Source organism: Falco rusticolus, chromosome 19 (assembly GCF_015220075.1).
Source record: "Falco rusticolus isolate bFalRus1 chromosome 19, bFalRus1.pri, whole genome shotgun sequence".
In the NCBI taxonomy this organism is placed as follows: Eukaryota; Metazoa; Chordata; class Aves; order Falconiformes; family Falconidae; genus Falco; species Falco rusticolus.
In genome coordinates this window covers 6,155,140-6,177,060 of record NC_051205.1, presented here as the reverse complement: position 1 = coordinate 6,177,060, position 21,921 = coordinate 6,155,140, and the positions used below count along the sequence as shown (strand labels likewise).

The following is a 21,921-nucleotide window of genomic DNA, read 5'->3' as shown; positions in this document are numbered from 1 at the left end:
GACAAGGGGTGGGGTGGGGGGTGGGGGGGCAGCCCCCGACATGGGTGGGGGCACCCTGCAGACCCCCACCCTGTGCCCCCTCCCCCCAGGATGTTGCCCACCTCAATCCTACAACTAAATTTTTCATCCTCTTTTTTTTTTTTTTTTTTTTAGGGTGTCCCCACAAGCTTGCTGCCCACAGCATCCGTGTCCCCGGGATGCCCAGGCCCCTGTGGCCAGCCCGTCCATCCATCTGTCCTGTCCACTGGCACCAGGCTGACCCACGTCCCCTCCAGGACCCACTCTCACCCCGCTGGGACCCCCCCTCCGATGCATCCAGCGGGGGGCTGACACCACACCAAGCCCCTTCCATTGCCCTGCAATTAACAGCCTCATTAGGACAGACAAGGGGCGCAGGGCTGGTCACTGCAGAAGGGGGCACAGTCCCCGAGAGCTGCTGGCTGTGTCCCTGGCCCCGCGAGGCCAAGTGCAGGTGAACGATGGCAAGGCCACCCCGTGTCAAAACAGGTGCTGCCGGACTTTGGCCATCCCTGCTGGCACCCGACGGGACCTCCTGGGAAGCCCCCCCGGGGGAGCACCCGTCCCTGTCCTTGTCACTCCCCCTGACAGGCCCTGACCTGGCTGTGCGCACGTGTGTGGGGACTGCATGTGTATGCACACATCTGCAGGTGCACGCGCACACACCCGCCTGCGTGTCATGGGGTGTGCATGTGCATGCACACGCGTGTCAGCGTATGTGTGTGTGAGCATGTCCGAGCATGCAAGAGCATGTGCCGATCAGTGTCCGTCTGTGTGCCCGCCTGTCCTGGTGTCCATCTACCTGTGCCTGGCTGTCCCACTGCTTGTGTGGCTGTCTCCGCAAGTCACTGTGTGCCGGTGCCCGTGTCCAGGAGTCCATCAGCCCAGGTGTGTGCCTCTGTGTTCACGTGCCTGTCTGTGTGTCCATCCCTGCGTCGTCACCCACATGTCTGTCCCTGCATCCCTTTGCCCACGTGCCTCTGCGCCCCAGCGCCTGTCCTGCTGTCTGTCCATTCCAAGGCCTGTCTGTCTGTCCTTGTTTCTGCGTGTCTGTCCCAGTGTCCTGGAGCTTCTTTTTGTGTCCGTGTCTCTGTCCTGTTGTCCCAGGGTCCATCCACGTGTCCATCCTTGTGTCCAAATCTCTGTCCTTGTGTCCTGGAGTCTGTCCTTGTGCCTGTGTGTCTGTCCCTTTGTCCCAGGGTTTGCCCATGTATCTGTCCTCGTGTCCACGTCTGTCTATGTGTCCTGGGGCCTGTCTATGTGTCTGTCCTTGCCTCCATGTGTTTCTGTCCCTGTGTCCCAGGGTCCATCCATGCTGCCACTGTGTCCCGGGGTCCATCCCTGTGTCTGTGTGTCTGTCCCTGTGTCCCAGGGTCCGTGCCTGTGTCCATGTGTCTGTCCCTGTGTCCGTCCCTGTGTCCCGGGGTCAGTCCCTGTGTCCCCGGGGTCCATCCCTGTGTCCGTGTGTCATGGAGCCCATCCCTGTGTTCATTGCGTCCGTCCCTGTGTCCCAGGGTCCGTGTCCGTGTGTCTGTCCCTGTGTCCCAGCCCTGTCCATGTGTCCATCCCAGTGTCCCGGCGCGTGGTCCCAGTGCCCCCCTCTCCGTCCCTGCGTCTGTCCTGGCGGGTCCCACCGCCCACCCGTGCGCGCCGCGGGCGGGGGCGGGGCGGGGCGGGGCGGGGCGGGGCAGCCCGGGCAGGGCCGGGAGCCGCCGGGAGCCGCCGGGAGCCGCCGGAGCCGCCGCCCGCCATGGAGCCCAACAGCCCCCGCAAGATCCAGTTCACGGTGCCGCTGCTGGAGCCGCACCTCGACCCGGAGGCGGCCGAGCAGGTGGGGGGGGGCAGGCACCGGCGGGGGGGCGGGGACACCGGGTGGACACCGGGGCTGGGGGGCGCGGGGGGAGCCGGGGGGTCCTGCCGGGAGCGGGGGGGACAGCGGGCGGTGCGGGGGATTGCGGGCACGGCAAGGGCAGGCCCGGGGGTGGGGGGGTCACCGAGCGGCCCCCGTGCAACTGCCGTGGTGCCGGGGCGGTGGGTGATAACGGGGACGCGCCCGGGCGCTGCCAGGTGGGTGCAACCGCCCCGGCACTGGGGACACTGGGGGACACCTTCCCGAGTTCCACACACACCCCGCAGAGCAGCCCCCGCTGTACCGCGGCCACCCCCGTGGGCTCGGGGCTGTCTGTGCCCGTAGGGACCGGGTGGCCGTGCCAGGGCCATGTGCTGGCTCAGCGACACCGCGGGAGCCATCCCGGGCCGGGTATAAGGTTACCGCCCCCCCGGGCCCTCCCCCGGGCCCTCCGGCCCTTGCTCAACCCCTGCTCCACTGGAGGGGATCCCAGAATAACCTCGGGGCCGGGGCAGCGCAGCTGGGGGGCACGGCAGGGCTGAGGGCTGCCCGCAGGGGACCAGGAGCCCCTTTGGGCAGCCTGACCCCCCTCCCTGCCCGCCTCGCCCCACTCTGGCAATGCCCCTGCACCCTGGGGGCTGCAGGGGACAAGAGGAGTCCTGGGGGGACCACCTAGCCACACCGCAGTCCCCATCATCGCCAGGCATGGGAAGCTCTGCAGGCGCTTGAGGATGCTGATGGGGTGGGGGGGACTCTAGCCAGTGGTCCCAGCTGAGTTCCCCCACCCAGACTGGGGGTCCCTAGTAGCCAGGTGGCTCCTGGCTGAGTTACATCCGTGTGCCAGCGGCGCCGAGGCACGTGTGGGCCACCTCCCTGGCAAGCATCTCACTGTCGCTAAATACGGCCACGCACCATCTGGGGCTGCTCACAGCTCATTTGCAGCACGGCCCCCCCAGGAGGGGAGGGCAAGAGCCAAGGAGGGGGTGAGTGCAAGACCCCCAGCACCTGCCCCGGCTGCAGTGAGGAGCAGGGGTGCTCACGCCCACCTCCCATCACAGCCAGGCTACGGGAGGCCCAGGCATGACCCTGCCCTGGGGAGTCCCCTGCTTGTCCTTGCCTCAGTTTCCCCTCCCAGGGGAATTCAGCCACGTTTCGGCGTCTGTCAGAGCCCTGGTTTGGCAGTGCTTGGTGGTGTGGCAGGGCCCCAACAGCCAGCCCCATGTGGTGGCAGTAGGTGACAATGCTGATGTCCCCTCCCTGCATTTACAGCTCCCCTTTTTTGGGGTGTCCCTGCAGAGGAAGGCCTGATGTGGGTTCCCCTCGTTGGGGGCTTGCGCTGATGGGGAGCTCAGATGTGTCAGTCCCTTGCCAGGCTGCAGCACAATGTCCCTGTGTCCTGCAGAGTTGTCCCCAAGCCTGTCCAGCCCCACCCTCCAAAAGAACCTTGTCCCCATGGACTTTCTTGGGTCTCCACTGGTCCCGCAGCCACTTGACCCCCACCTCTGGCAAGAGCATCCACCTGCCCTGGCACTCCTGGGTGCCACCCACGGGTGCCAAGCCTGGTCCAGGGGTTTGTCCTGCACCTCTGCCCAGGACCCCAGCTCCACCCTGCGCACTGCGTGTCCCCAAGGCTGGAGGAGGACCATCTGGGGGTGTTTGCTCCCATCATGTTGAGAGATGAGCTGGACCCATCCCATTCCCATCCCCGATGATGTTCCCATCCCAGCTCACCCCTGGATCCAGAGGGAGCAGCCCCCCAGCGATGCCATGCCTGCTGCAGGCTGCCAGGGCTGGGACCTCTGCCACTCTCAGTCATGGTGGCTCTTAATCGATGGTGGAGATCGATCTAAAAATAGCAGCGGCAGGAGAGTGCAGCGCCCCAGCCGAACTGGGGATGGAGGGAGGGAGGAACAGAGGGATGAAGGATGGACAGACCAGAGCATCCCTTCCCAGGATGTTGGGGTGGGAGCTGTGTCGACGCCTGCATCCCCTGCCTGGTCTGGAGCAGGAAGGGGAGCACAGCTCAGGGGGCTCAGCTCCACCTGGGTGACCTTGAGCAGGTGGCACCAGTGTCCCCCACCCCATCCCAGTGCTGGGTGGCTGCACCATGGGGCACAACCCTGCCCCACACCTGGGGGAGGCTTCCGAGGTGCTAGAGCAGCCCGGGGGTGGCTCTGGCTTCCCCCAGTCCCTCACCAGGAGCTGCGGGGCCGCATTCAGCCCCGGGGGGAGCCCAGTGCAGCCCAGCCCCATCGCTGGGCTGGGGGGGTGGGGCGCGGTTGAACCCCAGCCTCACAGTGCAGGCTGATCGGTGGGTCCCTGGCAGGGCCAGGGCGATTCCCGACAATTCCCAGCTCCCTGTAATCTCCGTTTAAAATCCAGATCGCAGGTTTCTATGGCAACGGGGCCGACACAGAGAAGATGCGCTGGGGGGGCCGAGGCTGGGGGAGGTGGGGAGGGGGCTCCCTTTCGCCCGCCCAGCTGCTCGCCTGCCTCATTAGCATCTCATTAGGCATCCCGCCTTGTTAGGGAATCCTCGCTGGGAAATTCTTTTTTTTTTTTTTTTGAGCAACTCAGTTAGTGGGTCAGTGGGGAAAGGGGGCGAGGGAGCGCCTGTGGGATGTGATGTCACTGCTGTCACCACTGCCAGCCCTGACACTGGACAAAGCTACTGAACCCTCCAAATGGGCCACCAAACCCCCCTGATGGCACCGAGAGGGGGAACATGGGGTAGGAGCAGTGCAGGATGCTCGAGGTGACCTTGGGCAAGGACACAGTGCCCACAGAGGAAGGGCAGGTCCCCGGCAGTGTTGCCGTACCGATGTCCCCGCGCGCTTCCTGGGGCTGGGGTATAATTAGCTCCCAGCTGTCATTAGGGCTGGCCAGGAGATGTTGATTTAAAAGACACGTGTGTCCAGGCACGGGAGCCGCTGGGTTCAGGGCCCCAGCCAGCAGCCTCCGTCCCCATGGGGCTGCCACTGCCCCAGAGACGAGGACGTTGCGGGGGGGTCTTGGTGCTGGTGGGGCTCTAGGTGGGTGTGGTGGGGCTGGGAGTGCAGCTGCAGGTTCCAACTCTCTCCTGTTGTACCCTCCCAGATCCGGAGGCGCCGACCGACTCCTGCCAACCTGGTCCTGAGCAGCGACCAGTCATCCCCAGGTGGGTCTTCGCAGGTATCACCCCGCCACCCCAGGCTCCAGCCCAGCCAGGGAGCCCCCCAGCAGGGTGCTCAGGACCACAGCACACTGTTGCAGTGGGACTCATCCTTCACCCTGGCACAGCAGCACCCCATGTCCCCCACCCTGGAACTGTCCCCATGTCCCACCCAGCCCCGCTCAACCCCCACCCACTCCAGGGCTGCACTCCCAGGATCGGGCCCCAGTATCACTCAGCCCATCCATCTCTGGGGGAAGCAACTGGCTGTGACACTGTGCCAGGAACACTGGGGTCGCCAGCACAGGGCCACCCTGCTGGCACAGGGAGCAGGGGACACCAGCTGTGACATTTAAGTGCTCCTTGGTCATCAGCCCAACCTGGCATGTGGCCTTTGGGGATGGGCTCCTACATGTGGCTGTGTCACAGCCTCCCTGCCCCACCCAGCTGGGTGGTGTCATCTGTCCCCTGCTTTGGGGACACCCCAGTGGATGGGACATTGTCCCCAAGTGCCACCTCCAGACCCTGCACCCACTCGGGGCAGCAGCTCTGGCTGTGAATAAACCAGCTCCATGTGACTAAGCATCATCCCAGGGTGGGTCAGGATGTGGTCTAGGGGCTGCCAGCCTGGCCCTGGCCCTGGTGCGGGGACACTGCCAGCCACCCTAGCACGGCAGGGGATGGGATGCAGGTTCCTGTGGCAACGCAGGGGGGTGATGACAATGCTGGGGCAGGGAGCAGGACTGTCCTGACAGCACCCACAGCCATGCTGAGCACCTACGGGTGACAAACAGACCCAGTGGGGCCGAATTCGCATTGGGGGTGCAGGATGGAGCACAGCACCCCACACCTTCTGCTGAACCGTGGGTCCTACTGCCACCCCCTCTGTTGCTCCCCCAGAGATCGATGAAGACCGGCTGCCCAACCCACTGCTGAAGGTAGGTGCTGCTGTCACAAGGGGCTGTGGGGGAGCCCCCAGCCCCTCGGTGTACCCCAGTGTACCCCTGGCCCCCACTCACGCACCTCGCCTTGCCTTGCAGTCGGGTCTGGCCATGTCGCCCCGGCAGAGGAAGAAGGTTTCCCGCACCACCCCGACCATGAAAGGTATTTGGGGGGGGACACAAGGTGACGTTCCCCCCAGAACCGCAGGGGACGTGCAGCTGGGATGCCACCACCTTTGCGCTGGCCTTGGACCTGCCCAGGGCAGAGCATGGCCGTGCCTGTGGGCATGGCAAGTGCCACCAGAGGGGACAGGAGGCCACCAGGCTGCATCTCCTCATTGTCACCGGGAGCATGGGGACGGTCACCACTGCCCCCCGCATCCCCCACAGCACCGCTCCCTGCCTGGCAGAACTGCAGATGATGGTGGAGCATCACCTGTGCAAGCAGGCGCAGGGTGAGGAGGAGGAGGAGGTAGCTGCCACCAGCCAGGAGCGTGGTCCTGGCCACTGCCACCACGGTGACACCGAGCACAGCCACAGCCCTGGCGGCACCTGCCCGCTGGCGATGCACGAGGGTGGCCCTGGCCCCGGTGGCAAGCGTGAGTACCAGCACTACCCTGGGAGCCTCCACACACCCGGAGCCAGGGGGTTTGGGGGGGCTGGGGGGTGCGGTGAGGGGCTGGAACTCAGCCTCTGCCCCACAGTGCCCGCAGGGACCCACGGGGATGGGCGGCAAAGCCTGGCTGAGGAGGGCACCCATATAGCACCAAAGGAAGGCGCCAGCAAGGGCACTGCCAGCAGCCAGTAGGTACGTACTGGGGCAGTGCGGGGGCACTGGGGCAGTGTGGGGGCACTGGGAGGCACTGGGGCACTGTACTGGGGCAGTGTGGGGGGCACTGAGACAGAAGGTGGTACTGGGGCACTGTATTGGGACACTGGGGGGGCACTGGAGCACTGTCCTAGGACACTGAGGGGTTACTGGGGCACCATGGAGGTATCCTGGGCCCTGGGCCAGGGAAGGGGAAGGTGGCACGGGGCGAGGGTGGCTCTGGTATTGCTGGGGCCTTCCTCAGTAGGGACCCCCACCACAGATGCCATCCCCAGCGTGACTGTCCTCTGTCCCCAGGTGCCAGTGGCAGCAGGAGCGTGGCCGCGGCCAGGTCGAAGGAGCCAAACACCACGTTGTTTTTTTTTATCCAATCGTTTTCTAAGATTTTGGCTGTTTTGGGGCTTCCAGAGGATTTTTTTTTTTTTACTGCTGTGGGCAGGTCCCCGCCCCGGGCAGGGGCTCTGAGGAGAATGGCGAGCCAGGCTGCCTGCCCTGTCCCCTCACCCCCCTACAAACAAGTCCCCAGGACAGGTGACACTGGGGACACCAAGCAGCACCCTCCCCAGCATGGCTCATGGCCGCCCCTCTCCCCCCCCCCCCCGAGCTGTCCCCAGGGTCACATCCCCAGGCGTCCCACTGTCACCAATCCCCCCAGGCTGGGGGACATGCAGCCCTGTTGCTCCCAGGCACTCGGGAAGCTGCACCCCATGTGACACACACATGTGTGCATGCACACGCAGGTTGGTGTGCATGCTTGCACATGTGTGATAGGGGTGTGCACATGCATGCACCTGTGGGGGAGACCCAGGCATTTGCACACACCCCCTTCCTTGTGCACACATGTGTGTGCACACATGGACATGGGGGGGCATGCCTGTGCACTTTGCACATGTGATTCGCATGCACGCCCATGTGCATACACGTAGAGCACGCGTGCACACCTGGGTGGGCACGGGGACCCCCCACCACAGCCGGTATTAAAGGGATCCCTTCGCCCCGCTGCCTCCTACTTGCCTTCGCGCCGGGGAGAGGGGGCAGGACCCCTCCTTGGGTGCTGGGGTGCAGCACCCACCTCCAGGCTTCACTCCCTACCCCGGGGGCCTGATCCACCTGTGCCACCCGGGCATCCCAGCCCCCTGCCACCCCCCCGGGGTCAGGTGTGGTGCCCAGGAACAAGGGTGGGATGTCCAGGCTGGTGGTGGTGTACGGTTTATTAATTGCTTATTAGTGGCAGCGCTTTGTTTCACATGCGTGGGTGGGTGCGACGTGGAGCTCTGCCAGCAGTGACCAGGTGGGGACACAACGGACACGTTACTGCAGGGTAGAAAAGTACAAACACAGAGGGGCTGTGCCGTGGCGGCCAGGCGCTGGGCAATGGACGCAGCAGGGCAAGGCGGCCCTAGCCGGGATGCCAGAGCAGGAGGATGCTGGGGCTGGAAGATGCTTGAGGCATGCTGGAGCCAGGATGCCAGAGGACACTTGAGGCACACCAGGATGCCAGAAGATGCTCAAGGCACACTGGGATGCCGGAGGATGCTCGAGGCACACCAGGATGCCAGAGGATGCTCGAGGCACAGCAGGGCCAAGAGGAAGCAGGGGGAATACTGACAGGCATGCTGGAGCCAGAGGATGCTGGAGGCACACTGGAGTCACGCTGGAGCCAGCGATGCTGGAAGCACACCAGAGCCAGAAGGTGCTGGAGGCCCCCTAGAGCTGGGGGATGCTGCCACCAGGGAATGCTGGAGCCAGGGGCTGGCACCACCACTTCAGGGCCCGATCCTGCCCTCCCACCACGTCCCAGCCCCAGCCCCCATCACCACCTTGCTGCCCCCCAGCTCCCAGCCTTGCACATGTAAGGCAGGACCCCCCGGGGTACCTCTGAGGTGCCCTTGGGGCCAGCAGACCTGGGGACAGGGATGGGCAGGTGGGGCAGGATGGGGATGACACAGGGGAACAGTAGGGGCCACCCATCACGGTGTCACCGGACAGACCCAGCAGGCACAGAGGGGATTGCGGTGGCCCTCAGGGTGATGGTGTATCCCACATGGCTCCTCCATCCCTTGGTCCCCTGCTATCCCCAGCGTCAGTGTCACTGTCAGTGTCTCGAGCACCAGGCTCCCCAGTGGGGTGAGAAGAAGCTTTTTTAAAAAGCCACCAGGACAAAACCTGGCAGGAGGAGGCCGGGCAGCGGCTGGCATGGCAGTGAGAGGGTCAACATCACCGTCACCCGTGGCCCGAGGCCATGTGGCTCGGCAGCCAGCTTGGCACAGGCAGCTGGAGCTGGCTGGGCTGGGGGGCTGCCGGGGGTGCCAGCCCCAGTGATGCTCCTGGCACGAAGGCTGGCATGGATCCTTGTGCGGCCCCAGGCGGCTCCTTCCCTGCAAATGGTGCTGAACTCGATGGCATTGAAGACTTTGGGCGAGACAGTGTCACTCGGCCAGACAGGGACCTGCCGTTGGGGTGGGGGGACAGTCATGACAATGCCACCTTTTCCCCCCCCAGCCCCAGTTTGCCCCCTGGGCCCACCTCACTCCTCCCAGTGCTATTCCACATCCCCGTTCTGCCTGTGCTGGCTGGGGACCACAGGCGGTGGCTCCTCACAGGGTGACAGCTCCTCGATGGACACCTGGTTGGTGATGCCTGTGGCAGGACACGGGGCTGGGGGGGGTCACTCCTGCCACCCACAGGGGCTGAGACCCCCCAGCTCGTGTCCCTCTGCCCCACAAGTCTGGGGGCCACCATCCTGTGCTTGGGCCACCTCCCCACCCAGGGATGCTTGGCACAGACATGGCCCCATGCATCCCGTGACAGTCCCCATCCCCTCCCTGGTGGCCACAGTGGCTACCACCTACCACTAGCTGCCCGCTCCTTCCACTTCTGCTTGTTCTCCTGGATATACTTGGCCCAGGTGGAGCGGAAGCCAGCCAGGTCAGCTTTCATGTCCCCCAGCTCCAGGTGCTCATCCAGGGATGGCTGCCGCCACTGCGAGCTGCAGGTACAGGGACAGATGGAAACAGGGCAGAGCCACCACTGCCACCTCCCAGGACCCAAAATAAGTGGGTGCCCCCACCACCTCCCCCTGGCGAAGGGGAATCTGAGGCAGGACGCCATGGCCGACCTGGCCTGCTGGCTGGCCACTGGGTTGCCCTTGGCTTTGGTGCCATCCTCAGTGACAGGCAGCACCATCTTCTCAGCCACATCAGTCAGCACCGAGAAGGTGGGCTCCACGATGAAGTCAATGAAGCCTGTGGTGGGGAAGGGACACAGTGTCAATGGGGACACCCCCTGCCTGTGGCAGGGCTGGTGGCTGGGGATAAGGTGGGGACGGGAACGGACCCACCACCACTCACCAATCTGGGACTGGGCCACCAGTGTGGAGGTACGGTCGCAGAGGGGTGAGAAGGGCAGCCCCAGCTCAGCCTCCTTGTCCCCCTGGCAAGGCAAGGGAGACATGTCCCCAAGGGGTGGTCCCCATGTCCCACCACCTGTCCCCTGGGACACAGGCACCCTACCTGCCTGAAGAACTCCTCCATCAGGGCTTTGGTCCAGCGGCTGTGCACCGACCACTGCTTGGTGGGGTGGCTGATGTCGGCCGCGTGCAGCAGCAGCGACAGCACCTTGGACTTATCAATCCTGGGGAGGAGACCCCGGTGCTGAGGTTTGTCCCCAAAACCACATCCCCTGGGCCAGGTGGGCATCCACACTCACCTCTCCAGCTGCTGCAGGGACGTCTTCATGGACTTCACTTGCTGGAAGTGGCAGGACATATCAGTGGCCAGGACCATCTCAATCACCAGCGCCCGCAGCTCCCTGTGCCCCGGAGAGGGTTGTGGGGAAATGCCATCAGGGTCCCGTGTCCCCGCTGTGGACAGCCATGGGGAAAGGGACAGGGACCTTACGCAAACTCATCCTTGGTGAGATTAACAAAGATGTTCATCTCATCATCCTGCATCATGCGGAAGACAGCGCTGATGTGGTGGTTCTCCAGCACCGAGCGGTCGTTGTAGAGGATGGCACAGTCTGACCTGCGGATGCAGGGGAGGGTGGGACACCAGCACGGTGGCAGGCAGGGGAGCAGGATGTCCCCAGGGTGCCAGCACGACTATATCCCGGTTGTATCAGCAGCCCTGGGTGTCCCCAGGGTGCCAGCACATCTATATCCCAACCATATTGGTGGCCCTGGGTGTGTCCTGGGTGTCCCCAGGGTGCCACTCAGTCCTTTCCGTGCCCCACATGTCCCCATAACAGGTCCCCAGCCCTGCCTGCTCTGCCCATGCTGTGCCATGCCACCAATGCCGCGCCATCTGCACCATGCCATGCCACCTGTGCCACGCCATGCCACGTCACCTGCACCATGACGTCACCCATACCATGCCCTGCCATGCCACCCGTGCCATGCCGTGCCATCCGCCCTCACTTGGTCTGGATGTGGAAGCTGTTGGTGGTGCCTGTGTGCTCATAGTCGTGGATGGCAGCAGCGAAGATGATGGCCAGGACCTCGATCTCCGTCAGGTAGTGCTGGGGGGACACAGGCATCAGGGGGGTGGGGACCAGCACTGGGTGCTGCGGTGCCACCCCGTGAGGGACACGAGGCCGAACGGTTGTGAGGTCCTCTGTGTGTTTGTGTTTGCACAACTGCATGTGCGTACACACATGCACAGCCACACATGCCTGTCACAGACACGCATGTGAACATGCCGTGAGTGTGCGCATGCGTGTCTGACAAGTATGACAGCTGTGTGGGGACAGCAGGGCACACGTGTGCTGCAGGCGTCACCCCACGTGTGCCCACACATCCCCCAGGCTGAGGGCACCCTGTCCCCCCATCATCCTGGTAAAGTTTCTATGGCAACAGCGCAGTCGCTAGGTGGCGACATCTCCGTGGCAACAAGCATCATCTGGACCAGCCAGACGGGCACCGGGCACCAACTCGGCACCCAGCCAACAGCCCGGGACCCCCGTGCCCCACCCCGCGCCCCCGTACCAGCATGCCGGTGCGGAGCAGGAAGCAGTGGACGGTCTGGGTGACATCAGCGGCATGGACTTGGTTGTGGTAGGGGTTCCGGTACTTCCCATAGCCAGCCTCCAGCGCGTCCAGCAGTGTCGTCAGGAAGACGGTGGGGATCTAACGCACGGGCACACACGCTCACAGATGCAGTCACGTGTGCAAAGCCACTGGCACGTGCCAGGCACCCAGCCCTGGGGGCACCCATGGGTGAGCATGGGCACACCTTGAAGCGGCTGTTGAGGTTGTGTCGGGTGAAGAGCTCGAAGACAATGGTCCTCAGGGAGTGATCATCTGTCACCCGGTTCAGTGCAAAGACATCGAAGCACCACAGGTCGAGGCTCTGGGGGGAGATGGGGGTGTTACACCAGCACAGGGGCAAGCCCAATGCCTGGTGACACCCAGCCATGGCTAGCCATCCCCCAGCAATGCCCAGTCAAGCCCAGCGATGCCCAGCAACTCCCAGCGGCACCTAGTCACACCCAGCGATTCCAGGTGATGCCCACTGAAGCCAAATAATTCCAGGTGATGCCCAGAAACACCCAGCCGTGCCCAGGGATGTGCAGGAATGCCCACCAAAGGCCAGCAATTCCAGGTGATGCCAAGGGATGCCCAGTGAAGCCCAGGGATGGCCAGCAATTCCAGGCAAGGCCCAGCCATGCCCAGGGATGCCCATCGATGCCCAGCAGCGCTGAGTGCTGTCTCCCCCAGGCAACCTGGGCCATATCCTATGGAGCCCATGGTATGGATGGAGCAGCCATGCCCAAGTGTTGCCAGGCTGGGGCAGCACGCCAGCACCCCGTGGGGTATTTGGGTGCCCCCCCACCCCCAGTACCTTCAGGCAGTTCAGGACGGAGGTGGAGTAGCTGGGCCCCACGGCCGTGTATGTCCGGCGAAACATCCTGTAGAAGGCAGGGGAGGAGTCTGGGCTGATGTAGGTGCTGGGGAACAGAGCTGGGTGCTGGGGGACCCACCTGGGTGCTTGGAGACCCACCTGACTGTTCAGGGACAGACCTCAGGTGCTAGGGGACAAACCCTGGGGGCAGGAGATAGACCTGGGTGGTCAGGGACTCAGCTGGGTGCTATGGACAAACCTGGCTGCTGAGGACAGTCCAGGTGCTTGGGGACCCACCAGGGTGCCAGGGGACAGACCTGGGTGCCAGGGGACAGACCCTGGCACGTGGGGACCCATGTGGGTCACAGGGACAGTCCGGGTGCTCAAGGATGCACCTGGGTGCAGGAGACAAACTGGGTGCCTGAGGACCCACCTGGATGTGGGGGACAGCTCAGCTGCTTGGGGACAGACCTGGGTGCTGAGGACAGCCCTTGGGTGCTGGGAGACCCACCTGGGTGCTTGGGGACCCATCTGGGTGCCTGAGGATATCCCCTGAGTGCTCAGGGACCCACCTGGGTGCTAGGCACAGTCCCTGGCTGCCACAGGACAGCAGGGGACTGCCCTCCCACCCCCTCTCTCCATCCCAGCCATACCCCCTAGACCCCTGCATTACCCAGGGCGGGTGTCCCCCAGCACCCACCTCTCCACAAAGATGCCAGCCTGGACAGCGTGAACGATGCTGCGGAACTTGGGCTTCTCCTCTGCGCGGCGCCCCTTGGCCCGTGCCTGCTGGGTGAAGGTAGCTGCCAGCCAGTCCCGCACCTCCGAGGGCACCGCTGCGTCCGAGCCCATCTCTCGCAGCTCATCCTCTGTGTCCAGCATCTGCCTGCAGGCCGGGAACAGGATGGGTGGCATCAGGATGGGCATCATCCCCCACGTCCCCCTGCCGCCCTCCAGCTCTCACCCATACCTCGTCTCATCGATGTAGACGGCTTCCAGCAGCGAGGCGGCATATTCCAGGTTCCTCTTCAGCTCCTCCACATTCACCTCTCCTGTCTCCAGCTGCTTCACCATGTAACGCAGCCTGCGGGCAGCCGGGCACCGCGTCACCAGCCCCCCCAGGACTGGGGCAGTGGGTGGGGGTCCACAGCAGCAGGGCCCCGGCTGCCCTGCGGATGGATGCACACGCCCTAACACACATGGGCAACACCTATAGGTGTGTGTGCATGTGTGTGCGTGTGTCCCACGCTGGTGCGGAGTGGTGAGCATCCACCCAGGGGACCCCCCACAGCAATGGTGGCAGCCACAGCATGGCCGGAGGAGTGTGGGGGACTGCCAGCAGCCAAAGCTGACCCTGCAGCACCCTGCACCCAGAGCCCATCCTGCACCCGAAACCCTTCAGCCTGCACCCACACAGCACCCAGAGCTCATCCTGCACCCAGCACCTGCAGCTCAGCACTTGAGGAACCCAAAAGGCCACAGGGCTCCCCCCAGCACCCCGAGCTTGGGGGTCACCCCATCCCCCACCCAGAGGGCGGCTGTCCCCACCACGTCACTCTTGTGGGAGTGCTGGCGCTGCACAGGGCCCTGGGTGACACCAGGGACAAAGTCCCTGCCAGCCCATGGGGTCAGTGGGGCCACAGCGGCAACTGGGATGTCCCTGGGGACAGGGACAAACCCAGAAAGGTGGGAGGGTGCAGCCTGGGGTACAGGGGGCTCCACAGCGGGGTGGCTTCACACCCTGGGGACCCACAGTGGGGTCAGGGTGCTCAGCCCCCACCCAACACACTGCCATGCCTCAGTTCCCCCCTAGAAGCCTCCCTCGTGCTGGGTGCCAAAGGGCCAGGGGTCCCTGGGGACTCACCAGAGGATGGGGCCCCACAGGTTGTCCCTGCACCCAGCTCTGCCATGGCAGAGGGGTGGCAGTGACACCCACGGGTGCCCGAGCAGCATGGGGACATGAGGACAGGAGCCCAGTGTGGCCACGCTCCCCTGCTGGCTTATGACACCCACACAGGACACAAGGACACAGAGCCATAAGGACACGGCAGTGTCCCAGCAGGAGGGCCCTGGGTGGCACGGAGAGACGGGAGAGCACCCAGATCTGTGCACACACCAAGTGTGCACACATACGTGCCTGAATGCAGGTGTGTGCACACAGGCATGCACACATATGTATACACACATGCCCAAACACACGTGCAAGATGCATGCACACCAGCATGCACATATGCACACATACATGCACACACACGTGTACACAACACATGCACACATACAGTGCACACAAGCACACATATGCACACTCAACACAGCTACACACATCACATGTCCCAACACCTGCAAATACCCACCCACAGTGCACACACACACACGCATGCACATATGCACACATGTGCACACCTTTCCACTACACACACGCACGCCGCACATGCATGGGCACAGAGGGACACTCTCTCCCCAGCCCCCACCCTGGGCAAGCCCTCCCTGTTGGAGCACGCATGTGCCAGCCGGCCGCCAGCCATCTGTCTGTGTGTCCGTGTGTCTGTCGGGGGGAGGGTGGGGGGATGCATGGAGGCGGTGGCAGAGGGGGGAAATCCCGTCTGGCCGCCTGGGGAAGCACCTCCCCCGCAGCCATGTCTCCCACTATAGCCGCCTTGCTCGCACACCGGCTGCCACAGGTCCCCATAGGCCCCCACGGCTCCACCAGCTCCCCCTGGGAGCAGGGGAACAGGGCAAATGCCAGCCCTTGGTGGGACACTGGTCCCTGTCCTGGTCCAGCTCAGCCCTGTGGCCACCCTGTCCCCTCCCAAAGACCTCACTGTCACTGTCATCAGCGCCCAGCAGGTCCCTATTGGTACCCACTGGTCCCCATCACTGCCTACCTGGCACCCACTGGTCCTCATCACCACCACCAGCACCCAATGGGTCCCGATGGGCACCTGCTGGTCCCTATCGCTGCCACCAGCACTTAATGGGTCCCCATGGGTCCCCGCTGGTCCCCATCACTGCCCACCTGACCTCCACTGGGTCCCCGCCACCTGGCCACACGGTCCCCAAGGCTGGTGGCACATGTCCCCACTGCCAGCAGTTTCCCGTGACGCTGCCAGTCTGGCCCCTGGCTTGGGGGACACCTCAGGGTGACCCTGACACCCAGCCACGGGAAGGGGACAGCACACAGTGACAGCCCCGTGGGATGGGGGGACACAGCGCTGGGGCAGAGGTCAGCCACCGCCTGTGCCGCTCCCATGGCCGCCCCGAGCCAACCTCTGTGGCAGGATGCGGCGTCCCTGGCACCATCACCCTGTGTCCCCGCGGTGGGGACGTCACTGTCACCGTGGCCACAGCCCCAAGTGAAAACCCCGGAAGATCTATGCAGCAGCAGCTTCTGGATGGCTGCTCCAGCCGGTGGCTCCCAGTGGTCCTGTGCCTCGTTAGCACTAACAAGAGCTGGCAGCAGGAGTGAGGGACCTGCCAGGCGGGTGTGCGGGGGCAGTGAGACCCCGCAGGCCTGTGCACGCTTGTGCAAGGCTGCGCAAGGTCACGCACGCCCGTGCAACACCATGCGGGTCTGTGCATGGCCATGCAGGGGGCATGTAGCCATGCGTGTCTCTGCCAGCTGGCCCCCAGCCACCCTGTCCCCACCAGCCTGGTCCCCTGGGGAAACTGAGGCACAGAAGGGGCCAAGGGTCATAGGCACGGTCCCAACTGGGGTCACAGGGTCCCTGCCACACCGGCTCCTCAGGGACCAGCCCCAAACCCACAGGTCACCAGCTGAGAGGAGACACCATTTCCCCTGTCACCCAGCACTGGGGACAGCCACTGCCAGCTCAAAGCCCCACGGGAAGGACACAACCAGTGGTGACCCTGCAGGTGCTAGCACTTGTCCCTGACCCAGGGGACAGTCCCCAGGCGGGGGCACTGCTGTGACCCCAGACAGCCCAGGAGGGACCGGCACCAGCACGGGGGCCAGCAGGGCCATGGGACCCTGTGGGAACAGGGATCCTGGTCACAGGGAGGGGACAAGGGTCCCGCCACCACTCTGGTAAGGGGCAAAGCCACTGGGTCCCCATGGCTGGGGGTCACAGGGCACTGGCTGTGGGGAGGATGAGGAAGGCTGGCAAGGGCCAGCATCCACCCTAGCTCCAGCAAGATTTCCTGCCTACTGATGGCAATTAGTTTTAATTAGCGGCTGCCACCCCTCACCAGGGGACCCACACTGCAGCCAGGCTCACACCCTGAAAGCATCCCCAGGTCTCCCCCAGGGTCCCCCTCTGTGTCCCACCCTGTGTCCCACAGCCTCCATGCTCCCCCCTGCCCCTCCCAGCACCTAACAACCTCCCAAACCTTGTTAGTGCCATCCCAGCCTGGCCACACAGCGGCAGCAACCTGTGCACATGTGTGTGCACACGGCAGGGGCTGGAGACCCCCATGTGTGGGTAAGTGTGTAAATGGATGCACAAGCCCACCCATGTATGCACATCTGCATGTGTGTGTGTGTGTGTGTGCAAGCATGTGCAGCTGCTCGCAGGTGCCCGCACATGGCTGCAAACCAGAGTGTACGCAAGCAAGCGTGGACTGTGCAAGAGCACATGTGTGGCTGGTGCACACCCACACCTCGCCCTGGTGCAGCTTCGCAGGTGGGGGCCACCACATCCCGCAGCCAAGGTGACGGTGACAGTGACAGCTGCCAGCGAACGAGCGAGTAAGGGGGGCCGGGGGGGGTGGCCAGACGTCACGTTCAAAGTCAGCATGAAGCTCCCAAGCCCGGCGGGCTGCGGGGGAATGTGACCTTGGGGAAGGTGGCTGTCACCTTCCCGCGCCCTGCCACCTATCCCTGGGGACACCCACCCCCTCAGGGACACCCATGCCTGTGGACACCCACCCTCGGTGACACAGCCACGGACGACCTTTGTGCCACTTGCCCATCACAGACCCCCAAGTGGTGCCCTGGGACGAGGGACTGCCACCACCCAGCAGCGGGAGCAGGAGTTGGGTTTCGTCACGCTGCCAGGTGGGTGCCACCCACGCCCACGGTCCCCACGGGCTGCCTGTCACCACCCACATCCCCCTGCTGCTGCCAGCCCCCTCCTGCCACCCCCTGCCATGACCCAGGCCTGCTGTGGGGATGATGGTGCTTGCAGAGCCACTGCCACCCCGTAGATCCCTGGGGTGACACCAATGTCCCCAGGGCCACCCCATGCCCAGGGCGGGCTGCAAGTTGGCCTCAGGGTGCAGCCAGTGCTGGGGAGCTCCCCAGCACAGACACCACCGCCCCACGTGCACCCACAGGTGTCTCCATTCCTCCATTGCCTCTCCTGCTCCCTCCCACAGGGTCCCCCATCCCAGCTGATCCCCACGCTGGGGACCTGCCACCAGTCCCCAGTGCTCGGGGGGCCGGGACCCTGCAGCCAAGGGACAACTCGCTGCTCCCTCCTGTCATCCCAACTGGGAGCTGGGGACCATCCCCAGGCTAGGGTCCCCACTGCCCCCTCAAGGCTGGCAGGGAGAAGGGGACATGGGGGGATGCGGGCCGGGATGCCCAGCCCCACCATGCCCCGCAGCAGGGGCAGCCACCAGCGATTTCTGGGAGGGGGAGGTGTGTGGGGGCGGGAAGCAGGAACACAGCCCACGCGCTTGCACACCTGCAGGTGCACACACTCCCTAGTGCTCACTCAGGTGTGCTTTGGCACACGGGTGTGCACACACACTCCCATGCATGCTCACCAGCTCCCGTGTGTGCCGCATGCAGGGACCCCTGCCCCCATCCACACACACGCTGCTCGCACGCACCTCTGCACACACATGTGCACACTCCCACCTGATGCTTGCACACCCACTGCAACATGCACAGCTGGTTGCATGCTCAGGCTTGCACCACACCCTGAGAGCTCTGGCACCAACGTTTCACACCCTGGTGGAGTCCTGCCCTGCCCTTGGGTTCACGTAAAACATGCTCACCAGTGAGTGTGCAACACGGGCACCTGGCTCCTGTCCTCGTCTCCGTGTCCCCCCTGGCATGCCAGTACCGCACACACCCCTGCCAGCATGCACCCCTGCACAAGCGTGCCTTCGCCGGCCGCCACACGCGTGTCAGTCCTGCACACATGTGCACACACAGCCACACACGTGCTTTGCACGCCCACGCCTGCACCCGCTGCACGAGGACCTGCATGAGTGCACGTGCCGCAGGTTCGCAAGGGGGCACATGCACACGTGAGCCCATGCGTGAGCACAACTGCACACAGGAGAGGGGGTGGCACCCCCGAGGCCACCAAGAGCTCCCCAGGGTGGGGCGGGGAGTGCAGGGTGGCACCCTGGGGTGTCAGGGGGTTGTCACCGCTCCCCAGGGCTGGTTGGTACCCTGGCATCCACTCTGTCCATCCCCCCAACCCGAGTTGGGGGCACCCCAGCCCTCTGCTTGCCCCACAGTGCCACCTGGGTGAGGGGTGCTCCAGCACCCCCAGAGCTGCCCCATCAGACCCACCCCAGGCTTATGGGTGCCCCCAGCCCGAGGGGGTCCTAGTGCCCCCAGCCCGAGGGGGTGCAATATGTGCAGGGAGATCCCAAGGGTGACTGGGGGTCCTACATGAGGGTGTGGGAAGCAGTGCATGGGTGAGGGACACCTGGGGGGGGTCTGGGGGCGGAAGGATCCAGGGGTACCTCGGTGGCAGCTGAAGTGGGTGCATGCTGGGTGGGGGGCACCAGGGGGCTCTTAGGGGAAGATGAGGGGGTCTTCAAAAGGGGGTGTTGGAGGGTTCAGCAGAGTGCAATGCTCAGGTGGGCTCAGGCGTCCTGGTTTAGGGGTGTCCGGGGGGGGGTCCCGGTTATGGGGGGCTCACTCACAGCGCACGGAGCTTGACCCAGATCTTCTTGCTGGGGACGGACTTGATCTCCAGCGGGGACGGGCAGCCGCCGGCCGGGTCCAGCCCCTCGCGGTCGGGATCCAGCCCCGGGAGGCTCCGCGGCGGCTCCATGGCCCCTGCGGTGGCGGGGACGCGCCCTCAGCCCCGTGCCGGTCCCGGGGCCCGGCGGGCCGCGGCGGAGCAGCCGCCGGTACCGCCCCGCCGCCCCGGCAGCGGCCTCCCCCCGGCCCGGTACCCGGCAGCTGCGCAGGCAGCACCGGCCCGGGCGGCGGAGCTAAGATGGCATCCCGGGCACCGGGGGTGGGAGCAGCGGGATGGGGAGCAGCGGGGATGGGGGGAACCGGCAGGGAGCACCGGGGATTGGGAGAACCGGGGATGGGGAGAACCGTCGTGCGGGGGGCGGGGGGGACCGGGGGACGGGGGGACGGGGGGACGGGGACACGATCGAGGATGCTGCGCGCTCCTACCCGGGGATGCTCGGCCGGGAAGCGCCGGTGCTGCCGTGCTCCGGTGCTGCCGGTGCCGCCGTGCCCGGTCCGCCCGCTGTTGCCGGCTCTGTCTCCGCCGACCGGGGCTCGCCGCAACTTTCCCCGAGCCGGCACCGGCGAGAGGGCGGGGAGGGGCGGGGGGAGCCGGGGGCGGGGGCCGGGAACCGGGGCCGCCCAGCCCTGCCGCCCCGCTCAGCCCTGGCCCCGGGACCCCCCCAGGGAGGGCGGTGTCATGGCCCCCGTAAGGGCTGTGGAAGAGGAAGGGCCCCCAGGACCCCTATGGGGCTGAAGGCGTGGCACCCCAGAACCCGTGGGGGGGGGTACCCCAAGACCCCTATGGGTCTATAGGGGTTGTACCCCAGGACCCCTATGCAGGGGTGCCCCAGGACCCCTCTGGGGCTATAGGAGTTCCAGCCTAGGACCTTTGTGGGGGTGGTACCCCAGGACTCAATGGGGCTATAGACTTCGTACCCCAAGACCCCTATGGGGGGTACCCCAGGACCCCTATGGGGCTATGGGGGAGTCAGGTTCCCCAGGTCCTTTGGGGTTATGGGGGGCAGGTGCCCCAGGACTGCCATGGGGTTATGGGAATGTCACGGGGTTTGGCAGGCCCCACAGAGGGGCCATAACCTCTCACACGCCACACGGGGGGTCTGCTCCAAGCAGTGGGTCGGAGCCTGCCCAGGGCGAGGGGCACCACGACCCCCACCTCCCCCAGCCCCACCGCCAGCCCTGCTCCCCACGAGGCCGGTGACACACGCACACTGTCCCCTCCTGCCCAGATTATTGTAGGACCTTCCCAAACCTGGGGGGGCTGCTGGGCCCCTCATGCCCCTGGGCTGGTGGTGCAGGGGGGGTTAGGAGCAGCCTGAGCTCGAGGGGACCCTGTCCCGTGGGCTCACAGACATCCCATCCCTGCCCCGCGGCCCCCTGCACCCCTACCCCACACACAGCTTGTTCCCCACCCTGCGGCCCCCTGCATCCCACCAGGAAACCTCGGGGTGCAAAGGCCGGTGCTGAGGGCCCCAGGGGCTCCAGGCACACACAGGGAGCGGGGTGCCAGAGCCCCGAGTGGGTCCCAGACAGCCGGGGGGGCACAGCAGCACCCGTGCTGCCTCCCGTGGCACGCGCTAAGCCGCAGCCCCCAGGAAATATTAATAAGCCCTTATGTAACGCCGTAGGTGTGTGCAGCACCCACTACCGCAGCACCGGCACCGGGGAGCCAGGTGGGGCCCCCCACTCTGGGCACCATCCCTGAGCCCCCACCTTGGCCCAGCTGCCCCCAACAGCTCAGCCAGGTCCCTGCCTGCTAGGCCACGTCACCTCCCACCCTTTACCACCTAGCACCCATGGGTGCTGCCTGGGGATGCATCCACTTAGCCTCCAAAAGGGGGTCTGTGCTCCCTCCCACAGGGGTCCTTTGCTTTGATGCAGGGTGTAGGGGGCACCCATGGGACTTCTGCCCGAATACTGGGGTCAACAGTGTGGGCTATAAGCCCCCGCACACAGCTAAGGAGTTCCCATACCCCACTGGGAACATCTTTGGGTCCTCAACCTTTTGGGGGGCTCAGAACCCGGCTGGGGGCAGCGAGTTGAACCAAGGGGGGGACCCCATGGTACGGAGCAGCCCAAGGCAGGGGGCCAGGGGGCAGTGGGTGCGGGAGAGGCTGTGGGCTGGGATGTGCGCGAGACAAAGCCGCACTGCCAGCAGGGAGCCTCAGCATCTTGTTACCGCTTAATATCATGATTGATGAGCGCGAAAATAGACTTTTGCAGCAATCTGGAATAATCAGCAGGTTCTGGGCGTTAATTCGAGGGAGTTCAGCCCCCCTGGGAGCACAGCCGGTGGGGGGCAGCGGGGGAGTCCAGCCTGCTTCAGAGCAGTTTTTTCACCACCACCCCCCCCGGAATAAAATAATGAAGCAATTAGTGCCAGACC

At 65.0% G+C, this 21,921-nt stretch overlaps 2 protein-coding genes across 4 annotated transcripts; one reads left to right on the top strand and one right to left on the bottom strand.

Moving 5' to 3' along the window:
- The first annotated feature begins 1,704 nt into the window (after positions 1-1,704).
- PPP1R1A (protein phosphatase 1 regulatory inhibitor subunit 1A) lies at positions 1,705-7,383 on the top strand. Of its 2 annotated transcripts, XM_037371356.1 has the most exons (7): positions 1,706-1,849; positions 4,964-5,024; positions 5,919-5,956; positions 6,059-6,122; positions 6,370-6,558; positions 6,673-6,767; positions 7,086-7,383. In XM_037371356.1, exons 1-6 carry the CDS (start codon positions 1,769-1,771, stop codon positions 6,765-6,767), a joined length of 528 nt encoding a protein of 175 aa, XP_037227253.1. In that variant the 5' UTR covers positions 1,706-1,768; the 3' UTR covers positions 7,086-7,383. The 2 variants fall into 2 exon arrangements, with proteins under 2 accessions (XP_037227254.1, XP_037227253.1); XM_037371357.1 differs by lacking the exon at positions 6,370-6,558 and having other exon boundaries at positions 1,705-1,849.
- Positions 7,384-7,912: 529 nt separating this feature from the next.
- Positions 7,913-20,085, bottom strand: PDE1B (phosphodiesterase 1B). Of its 2 annotated transcripts, none has more exons than XM_037371337.1 (16): positions 19,962-20,085; positions 19,475-19,610; positions 13,599-13,712; positions 13,329-13,514; positions 12,629-12,695; positions 12,020-12,136; positions 11,773-11,913; positions 11,206-11,306; positions 10,688-10,813; positions 10,497-10,598; positions 10,301-10,421; positions 10,139-10,220; positions 9,907-10,033; positions 9,641-9,777; positions 9,315-9,446; positions 7,913-9,237 (listed from the first exon to the last, which is right to left on the bottom strand). In XM_037371337.1, the coding sequence occupies exons 2-15, from the start codon at positions 19,603-19,605 to the stop codon at positions 9,331-9,333; spliced, it is 1,668 nt and encodes a 555-aa protein (XP_037227234.1). In that variant the 5' UTR covers positions 19,606-19,610; positions 19,962-20,085; the 3' UTR covers positions 7,913-9,237; positions 9,315-9,330. The 2 variants fall into 2 exon arrangements, with proteins under 2 accessions (XP_037227234.1, XP_037227235.1); XM_037371338.1 differs by having other exon boundaries at positions 7,915-9,237; positions 9,315-9,428.
- Positions 20,086-21,921: the final 1,836 nt, after the last annotated feature.

Bases quoted from the DNA above. Each gene is read 5' to 3' on its own strand.
- PPP1R1A (XM_037371356.1), top strand. From the start codon at position 1,769: ATGGAGCCCAACAGCCCCCGCAAGATCCAGTTCACGGTGCCGCTGCTG. The intron at 5,025-5,918 runs GTGGGTCTTCGC...TTGCTCCCCCAG, and splicing joins CAGCGACCAGTCATCCCCAG to AGATCGATGAAGACCGGCTG. The intron at 5,957-6,058 runs GTAGGTGCTGCT...CTTGCCTTGCAG, and splicing joins TGCCCAACCCACTGCTGAAG to TCGGGTCTGGCCATGTCGCC.
- PDE1B (XM_037371337.1), bottom strand. From the start codon at position 19,605: ATGGAGCCGCCGCGGAGCCTCCCGGGGCTGGATCCCGACCGCGAGGGG. The intron at 11,914-12,019 runs GTGTGCCCATGC...CCCGTGCGTTAG, and splicing joins ACCTCAACAGCCGCTTCAAG to ATCCCCACCGTCTTCCTGAC. The intron at 9,778-9,906 runs GTCGGCCATGGC...CTGTACCTGCAG, and splicing joins GTGGCCAGCCAGCAGGCCAG to CTCGCAGTGGCGGCAGCCAT.